General features: G+C 37.7%; 1 protein-coding gene and 2 long non-coding RNA genes across 3 annotated transcripts; 2 read left to right on the top strand and 1 right to left on the bottom strand.

Moving 5' to 3' along the window:
• Positions 1-18,775: 18,775 nt before the first annotated feature.
• Positions 18,776-22,060, top strand: LOC113120041 (heparan-sulfate 6-O-sulfotransferase 1-A-like). Its single transcript, XM_026289874.1, has one exon. The coding sequence runs from the start codon at positions 18,877-18,879 to the stop codon at positions 19,492-19,494; it is 618 nt and encodes a 205-aa protein (XP_026145659.1). The 5' UTR covers positions 18,776-18,876; the 3' UTR covers positions 19,495-22,060.
• A 928-nt stretch (positions 22,061-22,988) lies between these two features.
• On the bottom strand, positions 22,989-24,743 carry LOC113110988 (uncharacterized). Its single transcript, XR_003293244.1, has 3 exons — positions 24,538-24,743; positions 23,983-24,015; positions 22,989-23,295 (listed from the first exon to the last, which is right to left on the bottom strand). It is a non-coding gene; the product is annotated as an uncharacterized LOC113110988 (long non-coding RNA).
• Positions 24,744-25,046: 303 nt separating this feature from the next.
• On the top strand, positions 25,047-25,834 carry LOC113110984 (uncharacterized). Its single transcript, XR_003293243.1, has 3 exons — positions 25,047-25,082; positions 25,200-25,249; positions 25,335-25,834. It is a non-coding gene; the product is annotated as an uncharacterized LOC113110984 (long non-coding RNA).
• Positions 25,835-26,647: the final 813 nt, after the last annotated feature.

Here is a 26,647-nt window from a genome sequence, read left to right as displayed (position 1 = left end):
CTTAAAAATCCCAGATCTGGAGTGTCAGGCTTGAAAGAGAGAAAGAGAGCAATAGAATATCATCTCTCGCTCCACCTGTCCATGCCTCGGTAGAGCAATGACGAATGACGAGAAATTTGCGAGGGATGGGGTGAAAATTTGAGAGGGGCGTGTGGTGTCATTGCATGCATTTTTGATGTTGCAAAACTATGTTTCAGCTTATCAGTCTCAAAGGCAATCATAATATTTTGGGATTAATTAAAATCTTAATCAGGCATGTTCATCTCTTCAGCATGGCTCCCCACAGGCTGCTGCTGACAGCTGTATTTTAGTGCTATGAAAATGTCTGGAGGCTAAACAAGTTTGGCTGCAGAAGCATCACCTCTAGAGCAGCCGGTCTCACTCAGAGATGAGGGGTGGTGATCGGCGCAAGATAGCCTGTCATGCAGGGTGATGATGCAATTCAGTAGCCCGTCTGGAAAATACAGTAGCCACAGGAAGTCGGGCAAGTAATTTTGCAAGACCTGTATATGATTGTATATAGTATATTTTATTTATTTATGCATGATGACAAATGTTCCAGATCTGAATTGTGACAAATTGCGAGGATCATTATGCTTAATGACTTTTCAGTACAGTTCAACTTAAACATTGAGTATTTCTTAAACACCTTCAACATCTCGCTCCCCCATTTCAATAAAATCTTGCCGTGTAAATTAGGATCCTTTTCCAGATCAACACCAACATTCATGTGCATGAGGATGCAGGAGGCCATGGATCAGTATCCTGTCATCAAGATGGGTCTACAGTAGATAAATAACTTGCTGTCAGTCACACACAACCTGTCACAAACACGCAAGCACTCTTTTATACGTTTGTGTGTATTCATAAGGATAAACCTATCCCCGTATCATGCATTCAGACACTCTGTTTCGGCAGGGAGGTTATTTTACTTGCAAATCCCAAACACTGAAAAATGAAACATGATTCAGTCTCCTGCTTTCTTTTTTGTATGTTTTGAGTGTGTGTTTGACTGTGTGTAAGTGTGTGTTTTTATGTCTTTGTCCTGCTCCCCTTCCTTTGCCCACACACATGGGCTCGGGTTTATTTCATCAAGTGAAGAAGAGGTGACTCACTCGAGATGTACTCTAGCTGTATCAGCTATTTGTATTTTTATGTTATGTATTTTTAATGTTGACCGAAACCAATACGGTACTGCTATATTGGGCATCCCTAAAATCGGGATCTTTGTTGACCAATCAGTATCCCATGTTGGTTTTTTGATCAACCAATTCACCATTTTTATTTTTGTTTAAAGCCAAACATTTAGGTTAGAATTAATTTCTGAGCCTCAGAGATGATATCAAGCCAGTTTATATCACAATTATGGACACAATTACTCCAGCATTCATATTAAAATGTGCTCCAGTAACGAGTTCCTCAGGACTAATTATTTAATTGTCTGGAGAGTGCGGCCTACCTGCAGCTGAGGAAGACCTCAACTAATTACATCAGTTACTCAGGTTCACATCGCCTCAGGAGCGTAAACTCAACTCTGTGTGTGTTTGCTCCAGTCTGTCAATTGCTTTCCATCAATAGGGAATTCTGTCGGAATATACAGCTCATTAAGATGCCATGCCTTCCCTTGCCTGAAGTATACCACGGCAGAGGTTTTCAAGACGAGTGACAGAAAAGTCAAGGAAGAAGGTATCCCTTGAGCTGACAGAAGCAAGCAGTTACCTACAGAATCTGCTGTGAAAATGAGATGGCCTTTTTCCACGTGATAAGTAATAAAATGTAAAAAGAAAATGGACAGATGTAACTTCAGATGCACAGATCTTAATGCCTGGCACATTGGCAAGAGTGTTCTTCGAGTAGACAGGACTTTGCCCTGCAGCAGTGCTGGGATTCAGAGCCAAAGTTCAGCTTGGAGAGAGAGAGAAATGGAGGGTGAGACAGAGGGTGAAAAGGGTTTTTGTCGTAATATCGTTGTTGCTACAATTATTTTTAGAGCCATAATTATATTACTGGACTCGACTTCAAGAAATGTGAGAAGCTTTCACAATTATTTGATTTTACTTTACTTTTGCAAGTAATGAGAGTTACTGAAGTTTACTGTAGAAACTAGGGTAGAAACTTCAGGATTCCACTCCACCCGCCTCCATCTGTGCTCATTTGGATGCAGATCTCTGCTCGTTCGCAATGCAAGGGAAAATGAAGAACTGATGTTTGAATAAGTACAGCATTTTTTTTCTATTTTTTACTCAAGAAGTCTATAAAGGCTAATTATTTTTGTGTGTTCGCATCTGAAGAGCATCTGTCGTCTAGCTGTAGCTAATATGTTATTTCATATATCTTGTATATTGCTTTCCATCTTTTATATCATAACTACAATACATGCGTCTAATCATATATAAAGCCAAAATGCCAACTCTGATGCTGTTTAGTAAACAAACAAACAAAAAAAAGTAACATTTCCTGAAAGTGGCATTGGTTTAAGACATACTGCACAACAGCGAAGTAAATTTGTTGTTTTATCTTCACCAATAACATAAAGCTACCCATCTTCTTACCTAACTTAAACTCAAGTTTCACATTAAATGTGGGAACTATTTTTAATATAATATCCAGTTTTGATATGCCAATGTCTAATATAATATGCATGTTTGTGGAATTTTTCTATATTTCAGTGCTCAGTGGTGTGCCATGGGATTTTTTTACTTATCAAAACTCTGCCCTTGCAAAAAAAAAACAAAGGTTGGGAAATACTAGGCACGTTACTGTATAATTACCCTTCAAATTGTGCACATTTAAATTGCAAACTGAAAATATGCCTAATGGAAATGCAGTAATTTTAGAAAAAACGCCCATATATTGCAAAAAAAAGTTTTTACGCTCGCATGAGGTGGTTTTTCAGGCAACGCTGCATAACGTATGTAAAAAGTCATGATTATTCTTCAATGTAGAATAATCTCCAAGAAACACGCTCCTCAGTATAAGGAGCTTTCTCTAACATTAATGTTTAGACGCTGTCATTTCGCAATATTTTTGTATCTGCATTTATAAAATATTGCCTAAGTTTTGCGCAAATCTGTAATGGAAATGTGCCTACTGTAATAGTCATATAGTATCACTGTATATATGAACCTGCTGTGGTGTAATATAATACTATTACTATGCTGTAGTTTACTCTATACTTGTCCTCATACAGTAGCAATTTGTTGTGTGTTTTGTGGTGAGGTCATTCAGTGGTGTTTTCATTGCCTTGAGAGCAGACAGCAGTGAGGGGAGGAAGGAAAAGAAAGTGGGTTCTGACCCTCTCACTGGGGCATTCACTCTGTCTGAGAACATTTTCTTTCTTTCTCTCTCTCTTATTCACTTTTTCATTTAAGAAGGTCAACACTGGACATTTAGAAAAGGAAGACAATGCCAGTATTGTGACAGTGAAGGCTTTTGCATTGTTACACAAAATTGATTTCAAATAAATGTTGTTCTGTTAACTTTCTATTCATCAAAGTATCCTGAATTTATGATGGTAAATACTAGTGACATTTAACGATATTATGGTTTGTACTGTACTTTTAAATGCAGCCTTAGCGAGCCTAAGAGACTTCTTAAAAAAAAAAAAAAGTAAAATAATTTTAAACTATTAAACTTTTGAAAAACTAGTGTACATTTGCTTTGGATCATGGCAGGGATAATCATTAAAATGACCAAATGAAGAAGAAGTGTCTTATAATCGAGCCCCCCAACCAGCGAGATTGGGAATTGCACCATGCAGTTTGTGTATTATAGAGTGAATTGTGCACAAATAATTTTTTCAACATCACTTTTAGTCATCTCCCTTCTGTGTCAAACACACTTCATTTTGAGCCTGATAACTGCCATTTGAACAGTGTTTTTCTTCCCATCCGGTCAATGCCCCTTTCAGACTTCAGTACTTTTACCCTGCTCTCTTCTTTTTCCCCCTTCTTTCACTTCCTCTCTTTTTTTTAAGTCAGCTCTCTTGTGTGTGTGAAAGCAGATCTTGTGGTTAAGTGTGTCTGTATTGTAGTAGTGGGATTAAGTACAGTATGTGGGTCACAGCTGGGATAAGCACTCTCAGGGACGGCAGCAGAAGGCGAAATGTCAGTCAGTGTGACTGCGCTGTCGACGGTACGCCATCGGGAACCAACTCTCCTGTGAAGTGCACAAGCATCTACTTTTGTGATTTTGATTTATCACTGCTCACGTATTTGTTCCTGGCCCCTACATGCGTTCTGACAGACACCAGATCTTCCTTGTGAAAAGAATTCCCTCTGGCACCTGTGACATGGTTCTTTTACAATTTCAAAACTTGCAACCCTTTTCTTTTTTTTCTTTTTTTCTCTGAAGTCACCCCGTCCTCTCCATGGTGGAATGACATGAATTTCCGCTGCAGATTCAAAGAGTTTTTCGTTTTATTCCGTGATCAGTGGGATATATTGTGCTGCATGAATCATACTGCAACAAGCTGACTTTTTTTCAATACACACGCACACACACCAGATCTGACAGCAGGGGCCCGGGTGGAAATTGCTCCGTCCCTCCTGCTGTGTCACCGCACATGTATTCTCAGGTATGGCTGAAATGTGTGCGATTCTGGAAATATGAGAATGTGCAGGAACTCGGTTACCTTTTGTTCTCTGAGGAGGAAGTGGCATCAGCAAAGTTTCTGAGTAGAGAGACACATCAAAAGCCTTGTTTCATCTCACACGGGTTCATACAGTTGGTTTTGATTTAGACCCCGTACACACGGAGACGGAGCTTACCCCAATCCGATCTTTTTTTTCCTCGTCTCAAGAAATATCCGCGTCCACACGAAACCGCAAAATGATGTAGTATACATGCCAGACCAGTATGTGGCGCTGTAATTCTGACACAGAGATACACTAAAAGCAGAGAAGAAGACTTGGACTATGCTCATAAACCTTGCGCGTGGTACACAAACGAACATGGAATAATACATTTATTAATCTGTGTTAATGTTAGTTAATAAAAAGACAATCATTCAGTGTTTGTACATGTTTTTGTTGCTGTTACGTGACGTAGAGGTGTCTGACTAGGGGGGAGACGTGGGCTGATGACGTCATCGTTTCAAAAAAATATACGGATTAGCCGTCCAGACGAAAACGCAAAGACGGCGTTTTCAAGTTTATCCACTCTGGGACCCGGTTTCAAAAAATAGCGGTTTCACCTTACGAAAACGCCGGATGCGTGTGGACGAAACACATATCCGATAAAAAATTTTTGCGTATTCACAGAAACGTGTCTCCGTGTGGACGGGGCCTTATAGTGTTCATTTAATCAGACTGACATAAGAAGAGTTTTGAGAGAGAGAGAGAGGGATGGATGATTCTGATTTGGTTAGAAGAGGGATTTTCCTTTTTTGCAGACATTCAGTCTGGACTTGGCAATTCTATTAATTTCATACGAAGGTCCACTTTCCTTATTGATCATTTTGTTTGTCAATCAGCGTATATGTCTGTAGTTCATTGGATTGCATTCATTCTTGATCTCGTAATAATTGTTGCAGACAGAAATTATGTATTCATTCACCCTGCTGATAAGTATCCATAAAGAGCCCACAGAGAAGACTAATATTGCCTCGCAGATAAAAACGACTTCAGATTGATCTCCCAGCAGCCTTGTGGAGCGTCCTAGTTGTCAGGGGCTCTCAGTGTTTCAGTTTGCATTCATCTTTATCAGGATTGTTCATTGAGATGATAACAGCATGTGTCCGTACACTGGGTTCCCTATCTGTCTGTCACTACGAGTTATTTCTAACAACATATGGGGTCTCACTGGGGAGGCCAATCATCTCTTGAGTTTAAGAGAAAACGCCGAAAAATTGGCTAGTGGATTTTGCATACCTGAGACACTAAATAGGTGAAAGCTACATCCACTCTTTAGATTTTTGTTTCAGAGCCAAGTGGTAGTATGAAAAGCTGTTATGTACTGTATGTTGAGCACACCCAGCGCTTCAGCAGCTCTGGCAGCTTCTGTCTGCTTGGAGGTCAGCAGAAAGGGAAGGCTGTCTCCAAGAAGAGGTTGGCCCACTAGTTAGTGGATGCCATCGCCTTGGTGTACCAATCCCAAGGCGAGCCGTGCCCGTATATACTGTATATATATTTAATTATAGGAAAGACTGTCCATCAATATTTAGCATGGATGTGACAATAACTCTGTGAATGTGCAAATGTACCATCTTCTTTACCGTAGTACTGGACACTGCTTTGTTTCAGTTATATCACAGTTTTGTGCGTCTGCCACGAAACCCTCCCACACTGCAGACTCAGACGCGTCTGAGTTCACCTTCTCGACTGGCAGATTATAAGAGGCAAAAGTACAAACACAGAGATGACGATATGTAGAGTGCAATTAATATTCTAATAATGGATTCGGTATTATGAAATAATTGCTGAGCCGAGTGCACAGGCCTGATATTTACCTCCGCTTTGAGAAGAAGAGCTTTGTTATTACGCCAATAGTGCGCCTGCCTCTGGTTGTGTGTGTGTGTTTACCCTCCAAGAAAAAAGCGTCTTCTTTCCTCCCTCTGTTTAGTTTTAGCTTGTCATTCTACAAAGCCAGGCGTGTGACATGTTTTCTCATTAAGAGAAGCAATAACTTTGATAAATCATTCCGGCTGCCAGCCCAGCCCCTCTGATAGTATTAGAAAAGCTAATTGAAATTCTCTCTCTCTCTCTCTCTCTCTCTCACTTACACTGTGGATTTTTTTCTTTACTGTTGTACTCTGTTACTTTCTCCTGTTGACACTTCAAAGGCTTGCAGTTGTGTGTGTGTTTGCTAGTAATAGAGAGAGCAAGTATTTGTTCCCATAATAATAACTTTTTCATTAAATGACATATTTGTGAAGTTGTATTTAATGAACTAAATGTAAGGACATGCATGAGTCAGAGAGAGGGTCTGGTCAAGTGAGTGCCCTAAACCATTGAAGATGCTAATTTGTGCTTCGTAATAGCCATCTATGGATGAATCGGTCATAGATATGTTTGAGTAATATTTAAAATAAAGCACAATAAAAAACATAATAAAATTGACTTAAAATGCATCTAAACAGAAGAAGCAAACTACAGAATATAGCATATATTAACAGTAAAAGTGTCAAATGTGTTTAATATGATTAAAAGGTAAGTAATATGACAGTGTTTTATATTAATATATTTTTAAAAGTAATGTAGTCATGTGATGCAAAGCTGAATTTTTTTTTTAATTTTCAATGTAATAAAAAACAATTATCTTTTTTTTTTTTACAACTTTTTTCAAACATTCTTAGATTAATGGAAAGTCAAATTAACAGCAAAAAAAAGAAATAATTTGTAAAGATATTAATGTCTTTGCTGTCAATTTTTATTAATTTAATGCATCATGCTGAATAAAAGTATTAATTTATTTGAAAAATAATAATAAATTATGTCTTGACAGTTTTTGTGAGAATCGCCCTTTGTGTGCACGGGTTACTTGGGCACTTGTTCTTCAATGTCTGCATTACAAGTCTACACAAAATCAAAGATTTCAGTCAGCGGTTCCTCAACCACTCATTTCTGTCTTACCTCTAGTTGTGTTTGTGAGTGCAGAGTGACTAAGAGGAGATGTGAGCAGAAGACGTCTGAGCACATTATAAATGACCGACCAGCTTTTAGTGGCATGACTAATTTACAGCCAAACACCGACTGCCTGTGGAAAGCACGGCCCATGAGGCACAGAACAGCTGTGAGCGTGCGTGTCTGGCTGTTTGTTCACGGCACCATCGGCACACATATTCTGTGGAGGTTTAACTTACATCAGTACATCATGAGAGTTCTGCTGCGATGGAGAATGATTGCACCGCTCGAGATAGAACCGGCCTCATGACTCACTCTCGCCTCAGAGGAGGTGCAGGTGTGGGAATATTCATCTGAAGTAGAAACAAAGCTTCATCAAAAGCCGAAATGTATTGATAGAGACAAAATAACGGCCTAAAAATGTAACCGTTTGTGTGTGTGTGTGTGTGTGTGTGTGTGTGTGTGTGTGTGTGTCGCTAGACCTGTGGGAACCTCATTATTGGTCATTGTTACAATAAGACATCCCCACTTTCTGTGTTTGGATCTTAGTAGCGAGTGATTTCTGAAAAGAGAGCTGTCACTCAAACGGCCTGTCATCTAAGCTCTCTCAAAGAGATGCCACAGAGTGTCAGCCTTCATTCACTCCCTCAAACCAGACCGGGTCCCATGCCAAGTGTCGGGTCTGATGGAATGCTCTCAAGCTCCACTGGCTCTCAACTTCCCTTCCAAATGAGGGTCTTTTGTGGCCAGACTTGGCTGCTTTTGAAGAGCACGTCGTCGGGAGCTCTTTTCTTTTCAGTGTGAAAATAGACAGTTTTCTAGAAGTGAGTCAACCTTCTCCTTTCAGAGCCATCAGATGCACGCTGTTTAAAGCAGAGTCAATGGGCTCTGTGAGGAGTGTTTAGAAGATGTAAACAGGGAGATGAGGAGCTCGGCTGTATGCTGTGGGCTTTTTGTCTGTAGTGTATAAGGGCTTTTTAACTTTGTGACTGTCAGTCAGCGAGTCGAGGGGCCGAGCGCTTGTCTGATTGAGATGAATGCTGGGAGGAAGATGGGAATTTTTAGGGGATGGATATTTGTGACAGCTGTCAGGTCCATGGAATAAGGTATGTCCTCCGAAACATGCAGCAGTGCTGTGAAAGATTGTGTGTAAAGTCCTGTTACCTGTCGGTCAAATTCCCATGAAGCCAAAGTGTGTCATGCGTTTATGTTCTTGATATTGATATTGTCAGTTGTCTGCCCAAGCTTATAGCCATGGACAGGTCATGGTCCAGCAAGGCTGTACAAAGACCTCTGCTGTCCCTAGAGGGAGACTGCTTATTCTTTTAAAGGAATAGTTCACCCAAAAAAAGAAGAATTGTTAAAAGTGGATTCCATCCAAGATATACTAGATGGTTTCTATACTGTAGCAATACTTCATTTGCTTAGCAACTGATATTGTGCAGTGAATGGGTGCTGTCAGAATAAGAGTTTAGACAGCTGATAAAAATATCACAATAATCCTTAGCATGACTCCAGTCCATCAGTTAAAGTCGTGTGAAGCAAGTAACTGAATGTTTGTAATAAACAAAAACTTCAAGATGTTTTTAGCTTCAAATCATTGATTCCAGCTAAAATACAAGTCCTCTATGCATAATATTGCTTTCTCCATTAAAACGTGAAAGGAAGCCTGAGAGTGAGTACATTTTTTGCAAATTGTCAATTTTTGGGTGAGCTATTGCTTAATCTATAAACTACAAAAACACCAGGCCCTAGATTTACAAAGCAATTAAAAAAAACATATTTACATTCATAAACATATTTCTTAAAGCTCCAGTCGGTAACTTTTGACGCTCTAGTGGTTAATAAACAGAACTGCTTGCGTCTTGCGGAAGAACATCGTAGCCGGAACTACTTCTCTCTGTTTATGTCTATGAAGAATCACAAAGGTACTGGGTTACTCCGCCGCGGTACCCCTGAAGCAATCTAAAATAGTCAGAATATAAACACTTATTATAGGTGCACCCTAGTGATTCAGGACAAGCTAAAAACACGGTTTGGAAAATGGATTAATGGTGTACTCGCTTATTATATACATTTTTCTACATTTTGAACACAAACAAAGTTACGGACCGCAGCTCTGATTGGTTGTTTCTAACCGGAGCGGATGGTTTTCTGCAAATGGCAATAGGACCACTGGGACATAATCTATTTCATATATTATCTCTCTCATATTCTACTGTCAGGACATAATGACAGGTTTAACAAATATGTAAAAAATATATTTTTACAAAAGTTACCTACTGCAGCTTTAAGAAAGGACTACTTATCTTTGTTTTCCTGAAGACTGTTCTAAAGACAAATACCTAGAAGAGTCTGAATTGTTGAAAAGAATGTAAAAAAAAAAAAAAAAAACAGGTAACACTTTAGTATAGGGTCCAATTCACACTAATAACTACTTGCTTATTAGCATGTCTATTATTAACATATTGGCTGTTTATTAGTGCCTATAAAGTACATATAATGCATGACATCCATAATCCTACCCTAAACTTAACAAACTACCTTATAAACTTTTAATAAGCAGCAAATAAGGGATTAATTTAGGCAAAAGTCATAGTTAATGGTTAGTTAAGAGTGAGAATTAGACCCTAAAATAAAGTGTGACCAAAAACACATTTAAACTCCAGGTGGCTAAGATTGTTAATGATTGTATTGGTCTGCTTCAAATATTGAGCATTACAACAATAGTTACATATCAGGGATGTCCCAGTCAGGTTTTTTTGAGCACGATCCAATCTCCATTGAATATTGAGGATCTGCTGATACCAAGTCCAGATCCGATACTTGTATTTTCCTAATCAAATATGTTAAACATGGAAGCTTGAACGTGTCTGAGGCACTAGAACATACCTCATTGGTTCTTGCATGTCACGCATGCATTTTTACGTGTTTTGTTTTTTTAATAGCGGTTGGCAAACCTAATGGAAGGTACATATCACCACCTACTACACACACCAGCATGACAGTTGACGTAAAATAATGATCAGGCTTAGAATAGCCGATACTGATGAAAAAAATAATGTGTTCTCAAAAAAATATATCTGAGAACTTCTTAGGATTTTTTTCAAGAATTGCACTCAGGAACATATGCTCTGCATAGCACACAAATATACTTGTATTTATAATTGACATTTCTGTCAACACATTGCATTCTGGGATGTTTTGACATCCTTATCTGTGATAGATACTGAAGATTGTACTAGTTTACAACAGCTATAATATCAAATAATGCTGTCTAGATAGGCAGGTTTTGTAGCAGGTCACTAGGATTTGAGTGTTTCTTGTGTGTGTTTGAGCATAATTTGTAAAATAAAAAATGTGTTATATAAGATGTGTCATCTAAGTTCATTTTTTTTGTCTTATTATGTGCCTTTCCTCCGATTTGGATGGCATGATAGCTCTCCTCCGTGGCAGAGGCAAAACAGTATTTTCCCATATCGCATAAGAGTGTGGCATGTCCTCAACTAGCGCCGCCAATTATCAGGAGTACCTGCAGTTCATATCAGCGTGAAGCAGCAGAATCTCATGTACCTTGTCTCTAATAAGAACCCAGCAGGAGAAGGACTGCTGAGTCTTACAGGCCACAAAACAACAGCCTCCGTCTCTCTCTCTCACACACACATACACTCACCTGTGGGCCACCATTCAGGATTAATGCAGCTACACAATTAAAGTTCTTCATGAGCTCAGTGCATGTTATGGTGTTAACTGAGCTGTTAAACCACCTTGAGACTTTAATTACTAGATTCAGAGTGCAGGTTTGACAGGTGGATTAAAGACTGTTGTTCTCCATCTCAACTGATGCACCACAATCCAACAACTTAGACTATATTAAATAGTTTTGGGAGGACAAACACGTGAATGTTGTTGCTCATGCATTTATACAATTTCCTATTTAGTCTGTCGTATTAATAATTTTGTAATATTGTTTGGCCTATGTGTCTGTAGTAGTATTCTAGTCATTAACAAATGATTGTGAAATTGAAAATTATCATAAAAATTATTTATTTGTCATATAATACACTGTATTAGTGTATTTACTGTATTATATATACTATATACATTCACACTACATTTCAAACGTTTGGGTTCATTCATTTATTTTTGAGTTCATTCATTTTTTGTGTTGTTGTTGTTTCTTGAAGGAAGTCTCTTATGCTCGAGAAGAATATTTGATGACAAAACCACAGTAAAAACAGTAACTGTGAAATATTATTACAATTTAAATTGTTTAGCCTAATTGTTTTCAATTTTTTATACATTTTAAAGTGTGATTTATTAATGCCTATTACTCCAGTTTTCAGTGTCCAATTATGCTTCGCAAATCATTCTAATTTAGTGCTTTTATTATTATCAGTGTTGAAAGCTCAATATTTTAATATTAATATGCTGCTTAATATAATTTTTTAGTCTGAAATAGATGTTTTGTAAAACATTATAGATGTCTTAACTGTCACTATTTAATGTGCCCTTGCTGAATAAAAGTATTCATTTGCTTAAAAAATATATGATTATAAAAATAATAATAATTTTACTGACACCAAATGTTTGAACAGTAGTGTATTTTTGATAGTATGAAGATTTTTTGTTTTGTTTTGGTTTGGTTTGTTTTAGTAAAAAAAATAATAATAATAATAAAATGTTATTATTTTAGCAAATGATGGAACACTTTTTTTTTTAAAAATACTGTTGATCATTTTGAGGAAAAACAAAGTGAAGTCCTGCGAGCCAGAATTCCAACGGCTTTGACATTGCTATTTAAACCATAACGGGTTTCCTGCTGTGTTTAGTTGTGTGTAAGACAATTGAAGCATGGCTTATTTTCCTTAAATTTTTTGTCATGACTTCAAACTCTCTGTAGTGTGCGTTTATTTAAAGATTGTGATTCCTTATCCCTGTGGCGACAGCAGTTCGGAAAGGCTTCTTAATAACTGGGGGATATTTGGCAGTCAGCAGGACGTTTACATTGAGCTGAATTCAGAGTTGCTTCCATTCAAAACATTCCACTGGTGTGACACCCTAGATACAGAAGTTTTCCCAGAATTCTTTGTGTTTGTGTGCATGTCATGGGTGTGTATCCTACAGTTAATCCGTCTTAACGTGTCACTCTCTGATTTCATTCCTCTGAGCCAGAGGTTGAGGAGTTTGCGGCACAGCTGTGAGTTATGATTGACTTCGTTGTGTTCGGCCAATAGAACACCTGTATCATCAGTTACTGGGGTAGTAATATTAATACACCCAGCCTGTTCAAACAAATCGCAGCACTGACTTAAACACCGTCCACCAGCCAACACTTATCAAGACCAGATGCTTAAGAAACAGATGTAGAGTTGCATTGTTTCCAGGGTCCACAGTATAAATTTTGCCACACCTGCCAATGGTGAGTGACACACTCCATTGTTGTTGTTTTTTTTGTGTGTGTGTGTGTGTGTGTGGCTTAAAGTGAGGAATTTTCACAATTCAAGCCACAATTCAAGGTCTATATCTGTTTTTTGGTTTACCCCACCATGGAATGGAAAATAATAAAAAAAAAAAATTCCCTCTACCATTGACTTTTTTTTTTAAGAATTGCGACAGAAAAAAAACAGTCAGAATCGTGAGATATAAACTCAGAAATGCATAAAATGTCTGAATTGTGAGTAAATATTTTTTAATGTTGAGCTCTATATGATGAGTTTACTGGTATGAGGTTACTAAGCTAACAATGTACTACTCAAATAAGCACAAAAATGCATAGCGGATACAAATATTAGGTAAAATATAAATGTTTTTTATTATATTTGATCTACTTTTTCAGTATTTAATAAGAAACAGGTTTTCCACACCATTTCAACAAGCACTGAATCTAGTTTGTAGAAGTGAAATTTTGGACCAATCAGGTTCTATATTTTACAGTGGGGGGCGGGGTTCAATAACCCATAAATAGAAGCCTTGTTACTCATTAGAAGGCAAACATTTGCATATTCAGAATATGGTTTTATCCACGAAGGATACATTCACATCTGCCTTAGATTTTAAACACTGTATCTTTGCAGGAATAACAAGTTTGGGACAGCATTTACAACACTACTTTCCTCATCTCTGATTGGATAAACAGCCAAGGGCATTCTTTCTATATCAGTGTGGTTATACTGGCAGGTTTCATTCCAAGGAGACATGAAGAATAAAAGTCACAAACACTCTCTCAGTTCGGGGTCAGAGGTTGGTTGAGTGTAACCAGATCCTGCCTCTTCCTCAGGAGAACTCAAACAGGCTTTCCTCTCCAGATGGGAAAACCACAGTCTCTTACTCTCTCATCGGTTCTTGACATTTATGCATTTATGCAAATATTATATATTATTATATTATGTACATTCTCAATCTGTTCACTATATTTCCCAGGCTGTACCATTGTATCATTTCAGAGTGGAGAGAAATGTCTAGTTGTTTAGACATCGATAGTTTTCTTTTTGCAGCACTTCACTGAAGTCCATTATCGTATTTGAGTACAAACAATGAGAGTCTGAGCTTGAGTGAGAGAGATGGATGCAAGCGGTGGCTCTCGATCCGGAACTCTCTGCTGCCTCGTCCCCAGGGACAGACAGTGGCTAATCAATTTCAGACCAATGGGAGCTTCATTTACATCACAAAAGCTAATTATTGCGGCCTAATCAATCAGCACATCCTAATTAGCTCAGGGCTTGAGCTGGGACTACCAGAAAGAGGGAGAGATTTCTGCCCTGCTGTACAGAAACGTTTTCAGACGTGCTGTTATTACATACCCAGACAAGCCTGAGGTGAGCGACATGGTTAAACCTACAGAGACAGCACGAGAGCAGCTGACAAAAAAGAAAAGATGTACGGATGAATGTTCTCTTGTTTTAATAACATTCCCAAAATCCCTTACATTTTTCCGCCCTTCAAGGCTTTGGTCCTGGAAAGCATGTGTGGAGGTCTGATTAAAGACATCACTCATTTTGGTGTGTGTGTGTGTGTGTGTGTGAACTTGGAAAACTGAAAAAGTCCTGAGAGATACAGTAGATGGGATTTCTATGAAATAAGTTTGGAGGCAGTAAATTTTTATTATTACCGTATTTTCTGTACTATAAGTCGCACTTTTTTTTATAGTTTGGCTGGTCCTGCGACTTATAGTAAGGTGCGACTTATTTATCAAAGTTAATTTGACATGAACCAAGAGAAATGAACCAATAGAAAACATTACCGTCTCCAGCCGCCAGAAGGCGCTCTATGCTGCTCAGTGCTCCTGTAGTCTACACTGAAAACATAGAGCGCCCTCTCGCGGCTGTAGACGGTAATGTTTTCTCTTGGTTCTTAGTTCTAAATAAATGCGAATTATAGTCCAGTGCGACTTATATATGTTTTTTTCCTCATCATGACGTATTTTTGGACTGATGCGACTTATACCTAGGTGCGACTTATAGTCCGAAAAATACGGTATTAAAAGAAATCTGTATTTTTATTCAGCATGGATGCATTACACTGATCAAAAGTGACAGAAACAGACTATTATAACATAAAATGTTATAAAAGATTTCTATTTCAGATAAACATATTTGAACTTTCTATCCTGAATAAAGCATCCCATTTTCCAGCAAAATATTAATCAGCAGAACTGTTTTTTTTTTTTTTTTTTTGCACAGTGATGGACAATAAAATGAATGTAATAATCCCATCAATTTACACTGAAGAAGGGATCCAAACCATATTTAGGGACTTGGAATATGTCTTTTTTGATTTGAGCCATTAAAGAACCATCTAGCAACCACCTTTTTGAGCTTTATATGGCATTTGATTCCGTTTTTACTTGACTGTACCTGTTCTGGTAGTTGTCTTTAACATGATTTGGGAACAGTAATGATGAAGTGAAGCAGTAAGAGGTTGAGTGATGTGTGTGAGTTGTGACTCTGCCGCACTACTTCCCTCCAGGTGTTTGTTTTTGTGACTGAGGAAATTGCTCATAAATTTCAAATGACGCTTTGCAGAGAGACCCAGATTTCCCCAGGTTCCCTTACAGTCAGATTTACGATACAGCAGAGAACTGGTGCTGATATTAATGGTTAGCGCCCGCATCCGCCCTCTCCCATTTGCACACAGAAATACACACCATCTAATACTGTACCATAGCGACTGTTTAGGAAAATGATTTTATGATTGAAATAATTACTTATTACTAGCGCTCCTATGTTCTTCTTATAGCTGCATTAAATCTGTCATGTTTATTGAATTCGCCTCCCACTATTTGTGTCTCTTAAGTTGTGTTGACAGTGATGATGTGCAATTTGTAGCCAGTCCCTAAATATTATAAATGTAATATAAAAATACACAAAGAGTATATATTGTATATTGTACTGTAGGTCCTTAGCTTTCCTGCAGTATGTGTGTTTATGGTGTGTCCCTGACTTTGCCATCCGCTCGTGCTCTTTGTTCATGGATATGCAGAAAGGACCTTAATACAGGGAAAGTCTTGTTTAGTTTTGTAGAAATATGCTTGCGCCAGCAATTTTCTGTCATTTCTTCCTGTTGCACTACTAGGACAATGACCCCGACCTGTTATTATTACCCTTTCCCTTCTATTCTGGCTCTACTTTACTTACTACTCAGTTTCTGACTACAACAGTCTAGCTGTTTAGTTTCAAAATATATGTATATTACATTTATATATATTGCATATATCACCTGTCTCTCTACTATGTCTCTTTAAACTATCACATGTAGTTCCTACAACAGTCTGGTTGTTTAGTTTCCTTAAAAGAAATTCTACTTGAGTGGTGTGTAGTTAAATGTGACCAATACTGAGCCTTTACATTTGTGTTTAATGGTAATACATCTTAGTTACGGAAAGATCCCTGAGAATTCTGTGTACATATCACCACCAAGTGGCTGTGACATGAACTGCATTTCAGTAAGCTGCTCACGACTCGGCAGTGCCCCAGAGGAGTGTGGCTTCAGACACAACATGATTGAAAACCGAGGAAAAAGGTCATCGGATAGGGTGGCGCTGAGCATGTAAACCAACAGGAGGGAATGCATTAAACAGAACAAAGAACGAGGAGGAAAGAGCAACTGCTTTGCTCTCAGATCAGGAAAATGCACTAGATTATGTTTATTTCTATACTGGCACATCCTGGGATCTAAATTCTAGTCAAACGCTGGTGTTCCCTCTCTGCTAGAATTATGCTGAATGCTGCTGTATATCAGAACAGCTCAGCTTATTTGATTTGACGTGAGCCATCAGTCAGAGTTCTGTGCTGTGTGTGTATGTGTGTGTGTGTGTGTGTGGCTCTTTCTGAAAGCATTATACTGCTTCATGCTATTGGCTACGAACATCCTTCATGCATGTTCAATTCTGATAGTGACTGTGTGTGTATGTCTATTCATGTGTGTACAGAGAAACACACATCAGTTCTCTTATACCTGCTGGCCTTTCTAAATGTTAGCATATAGAGTATTACTTTCAAATTCTTTTTTTATTGCTGCTTAGTATATTTTTATTTACTGACGCTTGGTCTTTATAATTTGTACTGAAGATAACTAGGGAAGCCCTGTTGTGTAATTTTGTCTTAAACTGAACGGTGATGTTATGGCAGAATCTTAATATGACAACCATTATAAATAAATAGTTAAATATAATATTCATTTGTGCATTATAATTATAATTATTTATAATTTATTAATTTTCCAAATATTAGCCATCAAATCACTTGAAATTCAATTAATTAAAGTGTGTACTTAAACCAATATTACTTTTTTATTTTTTATTTTTTTTATTTTATTTTTTTTACTTGAAATCAAATTGAATATACTGATTTTTCTACAGAACGTTCTGTTCATTAACCCTCAGGGTCAGTGCTGTATGTAATGTGCGAGCTTGTTGTTGAGTTGTTGCCATCTCCAGTCCTGTCTTTCACAGATGAATAAATTCATGCATCTCCAGCAGAGCTGTTAAAATAAATAAGTCTCCGTCATTCACTACACTAATGTCTGATTCATTCTGCGCCATCTACACTCAAGTGCACAAGAGGGACGCATCCAAGAATTCACTAATTTGGTGTTGAAGTGCAGGTTCAGAATGGAAGAAAGGTGTTGTGGGACGTGTTGTGCTCTTTTCACCTGCATCATGAAGTCTCACTGAAGCATATCGAAATCAAGAGCTCTACAGTTGACTTCCCCTTTACGACTGCTTGTGTTCATATGCTCTGAAATTATTTTTAAGCTGGAGGCAAGGATATTATAATTCTTACCTACCAGTAAAAGATTACCATGTGGCAGCCGTTGGTCCTTTATTGCGATACAGATATTTATGATATGAATAATGTAACTACAGTTTATGAGAAAAAAACAATTACACACTTCATGTGTTTTAATAAAAACAAGTCAATAAAAACCCATAAATAAATTAATGTGCAGAAAATGTTCCAGCTGTTAGAAGATATTTTCCTTGTGGGAATTTGCAAAACTAGTCGACTAGTTGGAGTTTGTTTTTTCCAACGGCTTTTAATTTGGGATAAAATGGAAATTGTGATCATATTTTCTTCTCTATTGTGACATTTATCTAAAGGAAATTGCTTTTTGAACAAGAAAAATATATAAAGCAGGAATGGTCAAATTTACTTAAAAAAGTACACATGGATTTAAGAAAAAATATCTTTTATAATAAACACTGCAAAATTCAGTTAAAAAACTGATTTCATGTTGACTTTAAGCTATGAATTTGCTGTCTGCTGAATTTTGATTGACACTTGGCGAACATTATTGTTCATTTGTATGATTGATAATGTTAGGATATGTTAGCATTTCTATGAAAGAAAATGCATGTCAAATATCAACTCTTAAATGTTAGCAAAGCAATCATGAGGGTTTTGTAGTTGTAGCGCACCATGTGGGCAAATTTTGCCATGTATCTTGAGAATGTCATGTGTAGAAGTTGTGTTTGAAGCTTGGTATTCCCTTTCAAATGATATAGGTCAGTAAGTCACTGTGAACCACACCCAAAGAACCATTTGATAAATTCCTTTGTTGACCTTTTGCCACAAGTTTCTCTTGATGATAAATACCAAATATCACCCATAATGGACAAACTGCCAAGGAGCTATATATACTTTGTCTTAATTCATGCATTCAGTTGAAAATAATCCTTATCTTAATAATTTCTTTCTTCTTGTCATCCAACAGGAAGTTCTACTACATTACCGTTTTAAGGGACCCTGTGTCTCGGTACCTAAGCGAGTGGAGACACGTCCAGCGCGGGGCCACATGGAAAACCTCCCTGCACATGTGCGATGGGCGAACACCCACACCGGAGGAGCTGCCCCCCTGCTACGAGGGCACCGACTGGTCGGGCTGCACTTTGCAGCAGTTCATGGACTGTCCGTACAACCTCGCAAATAACCGTCAAGTGCGCATGCTGGCCGACCTCAGCCTGGTGGGCTGCTACAACATGTCCTTCATCCCGGAGAAGAAGCGTGCGCAGGTACTACTCGAGTCGGCCAAGAAGAACCTACGAGACATGGCCTTCTTCGGCCTGACCGAGTTCCAGCGCAAAACGCAGTACTTGTTCGAACGGACCTTCCGCCTCAAGTTCATCCGGCCCTTCATGCAGTACAATAGCACACGGGCCGCGGGAGTGGACCTGGATAACGGCACAGTGCAGCGGATCGAGGAGCTCAACGATCTGGACATGCAGTTGTACGACTACGCCAGGGATCTTTTTCAGCAGCGCTACATGTACAAGCGACAACTCGAGCGAAGAGAGCAGCGCCTTAAGAACCAGCTCGCTCTTTTCCCATTTCGCCGTGCACCCAGCTCTGATTTCAGGGATGATGCACCGGAGTCCGAGGCGTCCCGACTGCCCACGGAGGACTACATGAATCACATCATCGACCGCTGGTAGCAGTGCTGGGGGGAGGGGGACGGTAAATACCGGTTGAGGAGGAGAAAAGGGCTGCGATGCCCAGGTCAAATCAAGCAGGAGAGGAACATGGCGAACAAGAAAGAGATAGAACTTTAGCGCCACAATTAAATACGGCCCTCCCCCCTTCTGTTGTGCTCCAGGATATCCTCCGGTCGTCTTGGAGAGGAAGGACTCTAAACGCGGCATGCTCTTCGCCGCTAATGCGAAGACTTTGCGTGTTAGGACAGAAATGACTGAGTAACTTAAAGCACTGAGCCTGAACTTAAAACTAAGAGGCGAAGACTTCTACAGGCGCATTCGCCCACGGAAGGAAAAAACATACGTTAAAATGATCGGAATTATACTCACTGCAGATTTTAAAAGAATGAACCGATTGAAATTGTATAAGGGTATTTGCTTAAATGTCTTTTGCCATTTCAGCCATAATAACGGTCTGTCTCTTTATTTTTTCATTTATTATGGTCTAATTATTTTTGAAAGGGATTGTTCGTCCCTCAAAGAGGTAAAACTCACAGCACTGAGACCAACAGAGCTGCCTAACACTTATTAGATGCAATTTATTAGTTTTTCATAATCGTTGATGACTTGAAAAAGGTCTGTTCTATTGTCCCTTTTTGTATTTGCACATCGGTTGCGAATTTCAATGGAGGGACGGACGACGTGTGGACCATAGCCATTATTTAAGCTTTCAGCATACTTGTACGAGAAAATTCTGTGTGCTAAGCGTACTAATATAACCTTACCGAATGTGAGAGTTGTTTCGTTTGTCTGATCATACAGATGTCTTGCGTGATGTTATAGACCGTGACCAATTCTAAGTTGTCATTAGCACTCAATCAAGGCCATTTCGCGAGAACCTGGTGGAGATCCAAAGAGGAAACCGTGTCTTATTTTACACTTAGCAAGGATGGGCTCTGTGTTTCTAGGCGAAGTCATGCAATCTAAATACGACTGACTCTGTAATGACGCCTGTGTGTCAGTCAATAACGGAAGCATTTTAGAGCTTGTGTGAAAGTGTGTGTGTGAAAGAGAGTGCTCGTGAATTGCAAGAGCAGAATGAAGAAGCAGCAAATGCAGCCTTTATAAATGTCATCACCATTCCCAATTCCCAGAGACTACTCATTATTAAGTATGCGGGTGGATGGAGGATTATTGTGTGTGTGTTTGAGATTCTAAGCATTCTGTTGAGGATGACTGTTTTAGGTACGCAATCATGTTTGGCTGTTATTTTTTTTTCTGTGCGAATGTGTGCGAGTGAGTATTTCACAATCGATATCTTGCCATGGTCCTCAGGGACTGAAGCGATTGCCAGTAAGGGGACAAGAATGATGTCACATGTTTCCCCTTATGCAAATCTTTGAGTTGTTTGTTGTTCAAGGAATAGTTTGCACTGAGAAGTGCACAGTTCTGTCATTATTTACTCACTCCTAATCCATGTGACCATAAAATGAGATGTTTTGCAGAATGCTCAATCTGCTCTTTTCCAAACATTGAAGGTGAATAGGAACCTGAGCTGTGGACAACCAAAACTATATTTAAATTCAAGTCTTAAAGTGTATTTAAAGTGTAGTTAAGTCAAATGGATGGTCACTTTTTCATTGTACAGGATATAAAAGAGCAGCATGAGCATCCTGCAAAGCGTCTTCATTTTAGGTTCCACTGAAAAAAGAAAGTCGTACTGATTTGAAAATACTGAGAATGAGTAAATGACAGAATAGTAATTTTTGGGTGGACTGTCCCTTTAAGTTGACGTCTCCACAACAACTTCAGAGTAAATTATGTGAATAAGGTATCAGGAAGAATTACCTTGACTCTGACTCTTAAAATGTTAAGTGGGATGTTTTGACTTTACTTTACTTACTGCTCTGCAATGGGAATTTGTTTTCTCAGTAGCTATAATGACAGACTACTCTTCACTTACGCATATGTAACCTAAAGTGTTATGTTTTTCAGGAACAAATCTTCTCATGACGGATCTGCATAATTCATGAATGATTTTTATGAAGGCAGCCCTTTATTAATATCTCAGTGTGATGCTGCCATTCCCTACAGCTGATATGCTCTTAATTGAAACCCTCAGGGTTGTAGTAATTGTTGGTCTCATTGCAGGATATTTCGGTGACCATGTGTTTCTCAACCTTAATTTAACAATGGCATCCAGCCAATCAGAATAGAATATTGGTGTGCTTTAAAATTGTCCACTGCGTCCAACTGTCAAATATTAGGCCAGAATCATGCTCTACAGTGACGCTAACAAACCCCAGTTTATGCTAAAGCCTGCTATGGCGCCCCTTGTGGTAATACGACACAGCTCAGTTGCGTTATCAATTGCATTATTTTCATAACAGTCTCTAAAATGAAGCTAGAGGCATTTGCCTTTACCTACTCCTCTAGAGTGTGTTTCTGGCCTTATGTGAGTCTAGCAAATTGACTTCAGCTCTTTCTGAAAGAAAGATTCATTTATTAATCACATCCAGTTCATCTGCTCTGGGTATTTTTCTCATTATTTCAGCAATGGATCATCAAATACACCATTAAAAATGCATTTTTGTATAAATATGTTAATGCTTCCTGTCTTCATTTTCATTTCTTGTCTGGGAAATTGTCTCTAAACTCACACGAGCACATTTCAGGTATTTTCTATTTTAATGTCTAAGGGCATTGATTAATACAGACATCAAGTTTGACTCTTCAGTCAGTTTGTAAAAATGAATGGAAAGGTTTTAATAGTAAGTAATAGCATTTCAGAGGAAACCTTGAGGTTGTGTGAGCAGCATTAATAAAGGTGTAAAATAAATGACTATCAAGTTTCTGAAGTAGCCTACCATTACACTTAAATATTAAATGACAAAAGAATTCCTTACCAGCAGTGTGTATGCAAAGGCACAGTATGTCAAAGTCCGTTCATCTTGGAAACACCCCAGTTACTTGTTATGTGGAACCACCGCAGGTAAAGTGCTGGGCAAAGTACAAGTTGAAACTATTTATAACTTGAGTATTCCTGAGAATGTTTATTATGCTTTACTATGTTTCCAGAATTTAATTTTTCATATAGAGTTAAATGAACAAAAAATTTACACTCCCTGGGGACACATTAAAAACCTTTTTAATTATTCAAAATGTTAAAAAAAAAATTGTAAAGAAAAGAAAAAATATGTGTATAACATAAATATACATTAGATTTTCTTTTTTCTAATTAATTGCCATTTGCAATTTTTTTTTATTCAAACTACATTTATAAATATGTTCCATTCAAAAGTTTGGGTTCAGTATGTCTTATAACCCAAACTTTTGAATGGAACATATAACATTCTGAACCCAAACTTTTGAATGGAACAGTTTGACAGTTCGATATATTAAATAAAAAATGATGAATACGTGAAAATGGACAGCAGGAATGACCCTATGCCCCACCCCACCCCCCACCCCTACACACACAGCAACCAGCGCTGCTGTGAGAGACAGCATTACACCACAAACACACACACACACACCACAGCAGACATCACCCACTGAAGCTCAGACTATGCTACAGAAGCGGCTGACTCAGACGAGAGCGCTCTCCCTGGTAATTACAAAATACCTCCTGGCACGGATATCAAGACACGCTGTCCTGTTGAATTGAACGGCAGAGAAGCCGCGTATCAGCAGCCATTATTGTCTGAAATGGATGAGGGTAATCACTCCGGCTCCTCTGAGTTCTTCAGGGGTAATGAATTGCCACGCTGTGTCTCTTGGACAAGAGCCACACCGAGAATCACTTGCACCCGGGCCATTGTTCTGCCAGGATATAATAAGAATTCCCAGTATGACAAATACAGTATATAGAGAGAAGATGAAGTGGCTTGGCGAAGAATTAGGAGAATTTCTATAGTTCTGCACAAAAAAAGTATTGAACCTATATGACGAAGGGCTACAAAATACTGTTGTTTCGAGCTCTTGATTAACCTTTGGCCTCAGCAGCATTTTGAATTCATTTAAACAAAAACAAAACAAAAAACCCTATATATATATATAAATAATTTTTAATTAATGAAAAAGGCCTATAAATACACATTTATGAACATATGAAAAAATGCTTTAGAAAATAAAAATGTTTTATATATATATATATATATATATATATATATATATATATATATATATATATATATATATATATATATATATATATATATATATATATATATATATATATATATATATTAAGCATTTTTCCATATTTTCATAAATGTATATATTTATAGGTCTTTTTTAATTAATTCAATTAATTTATTCAATTAGGCCAATAGCTATTTATATATGTGTGTGTGTATATATATATATATATATATATATATATATATATATATATATATATATTTTTTTTTTTTAAAAAGCATTTTTCTATATTTTCAGGTCTGGAGTAGTAGATTTAAAGTCATAGATGATGCAAAAATGAAATTTACTTAAATTAAATTTACTTACCTGCACCTTGGTCCAAACTTTACTTTCTTTCTTCTGTGGAAAACATTATGTCACTTATTATGAAAATCAGTGAAATCCATTATAGTTTCAGACTTTGATTATTTCATTTATATTGCAATTAACTATCCTTTTTTTTTTTAACCAAAAACTATTTAAAAACCCATATTGTTGCATTGTTATTTTGGTATCATATACCATTATAATTTTTGTTAACTTTTTGAATTAGATTTTATTTTAAGATTTTTCTTTTTAATTTTAGTTACATTTTAATAATTATTATTAAATGTAAAAAAAATTAATAATAATCCTTTATTGTGTGGTGTCATTAAGATCATTCAACTGCTCCCGATAGAGATAGAGCATATCGAACTCAAATCGTAATCACAAAATTCACCTCAAAGGGCTTTGATACAAAGCTCGTCACAGTAAACTAGGTTTCAGTGGCACTGATCTATCATTAGTCATCAATTGGCGCTGTGATTTATGCTACAAGTGCTTTTCGCTTCATAGCTTGTGGCTGATTTGAATGAACAAAGGGGATAATGTGGAACTTACGTGACCATTTCACCTTTTGTGTGTGTGGTCCATGGCTTTTAAAGGTGAGATGTATAATTTAGCACTGGGAAATGTAAGTCACTGCCATGGAAACATGATGTCACATCCTTGAAAAGCTTTCTTGGGTCTTGGAAACGTGATTGTTTTTCCTCTCGAAAACTGCTTCTTGAGTGTTTCCTCACAGCACTTCTTAAGGAATTTATGCCAATTTTCTGGATCGTTCTCTGAAATTTTACAGTGGTACAGAATATTAAATGCAGTTTCATAACAAGGTTCGGGAGGAGCACGTCAGATACTTAGCCTAATTAGCACAGGTGGAGCCACTTAAGATAATCAACCTTAGGGTATAAATACAGCTGAATTAGCCTACCTGTCTCCATTGACGGTTTATCAGCATCCCCCCTCCACCCCATCTCCTCCACTAGAGTTCATTTTACACTTTTACATATACGGGGGGTACTCTAGGTTCGGGCCATTCCCTAGCTCGGAGCCCCTTCCCAGGAAAGCAAGCCAAATATGCATTATAATACTTCAGCTAATTATATGTAAGTGTGAACTCGTGAAACTCAGTTCTGTGTCGTTCTGCCATTTCCTGTCATTGTTGGTTTTGAAGGACTTCTGCAAATCGCCTCCTAATCAGGGTAATTGATTTTTATGAGCAGAGCCCTTCGCAGCAGGCTGCTGGCTTTACAACCCCTCTCGGATATAACAGGTAGGTGCTCCAGCGGAAAGGTTAACAGCCAATGCGGCAAGAGGAGAGCTGCTTTACACTATACTTTTCTCTTTTCTATCCACAGGCTAATGCATAATGGAGCCACCTTGACCCCATAAAGCACCCAGGGCTCCCTGTCCCCTCAGAAGCACACTTCGACCTGTCACACTTGATCTACCGTTTAATTTGATGCTGGAGCCTGCAAATTTCTGCTACACCATCACAGGTTGTGTGGCTCTATACCACAAGAAAGGCCAATAGAAGCATGTATAAATATCCAACTGAAACATCAAGCGTGCCCTTGTCAGTTTGAACTTGGGTAGCAAAAGCCAAACAGATCCAGAGTGTCCAATCATGTCCGATATTGATAAACAGGGCAAGCATTTCACATTAGACCCAGCAGTGCCATTGAACTGTTTAGCAGTATCAGAACATCCCTGCAGGCGTTTTTATTCTCATGCTGGGTAGAAACAGGCAAATAATAAAATGAGACTAGCCTAGGCTTGGCAGCCATGGCTCATGATGCGGTGCAATTAGTCTTTTGTTTGATGTAGCAGAATTCTTGTAATAATAATAAAAAAGCTTCCCAACTGAAAATACATTGTTTTTTTTGCTAACAGCCTGAAAGCATAATCTGTAATGCAAGGTAATCAGGGTATCTTAAAATACTTTATAAATATGTAAAACTTTATGAATCCCAAGAAGGAAATCACATTAAAGCCAAAATGGTTATTTCTTCTCACAAGATGATTGAGAATCAAATATTCATATAACGAGTGACTTGTGTATATTAGCAGACATGTCAATTTGAAAAAGGTTGCAACTGTGTGTATTGAAAACATAAAACCTTTTCTTTTTTAAATGAAGTTTCAAAATCCATTAAATATTAAGCATTGTTTGAATTGTTCCTTCTCTTCATTGTACTGGTTTAAATGTGTCATGTTCACTAAGCCCATGGGAAATTAAAGGGGACAGTTATAGTAGAACCAATTCATTCAACCACTATTTTTAGACTCGTAGTCCCATGGGACAGTGAGTTAGGACACTGCTTGTCATTTAGGTGTAGGCTATTTAAGTTAATGAGACAGATCCTGGTTTAGTAATTTGATAGAATGAACTGTCTATTAATGACATAAATTCAATTGGGGTTATTTTCAGTTTTAAAATGAACAGTGTAACTTTACTGTCCGTTTTACCATACAATGTGTTCAGTAGAAACAGTTAATAAATACAGTACAATTCAAAATAAAAGCATAGGCTAAAAAAAAGTATATATATATATATAGCCTATATATATATATATATATATATATATATATATATATATATATATATATATATACTTTTTATATATATATTTTTTTATATTTGTATACAATTTAAACATGCTGTGCTACT

This window comes from Carassius auratus, chromosome 2 (genome assembly GCF_003368295.1).
Source record: "Carassius auratus strain Wakin chromosome 2, ASM336829v1, whole genome shotgun sequence".
Taxonomy (NCBI): domain Eukaryota; kingdom Metazoa; phylum Chordata; class Actinopteri; order Cypriniformes; family Cyprinidae; genus Carassius; species Carassius auratus.
Note: the sequence above shows the minus strand (reverse complement) of the source record. Positions and strands in the feature narration are given on the sequence as shown.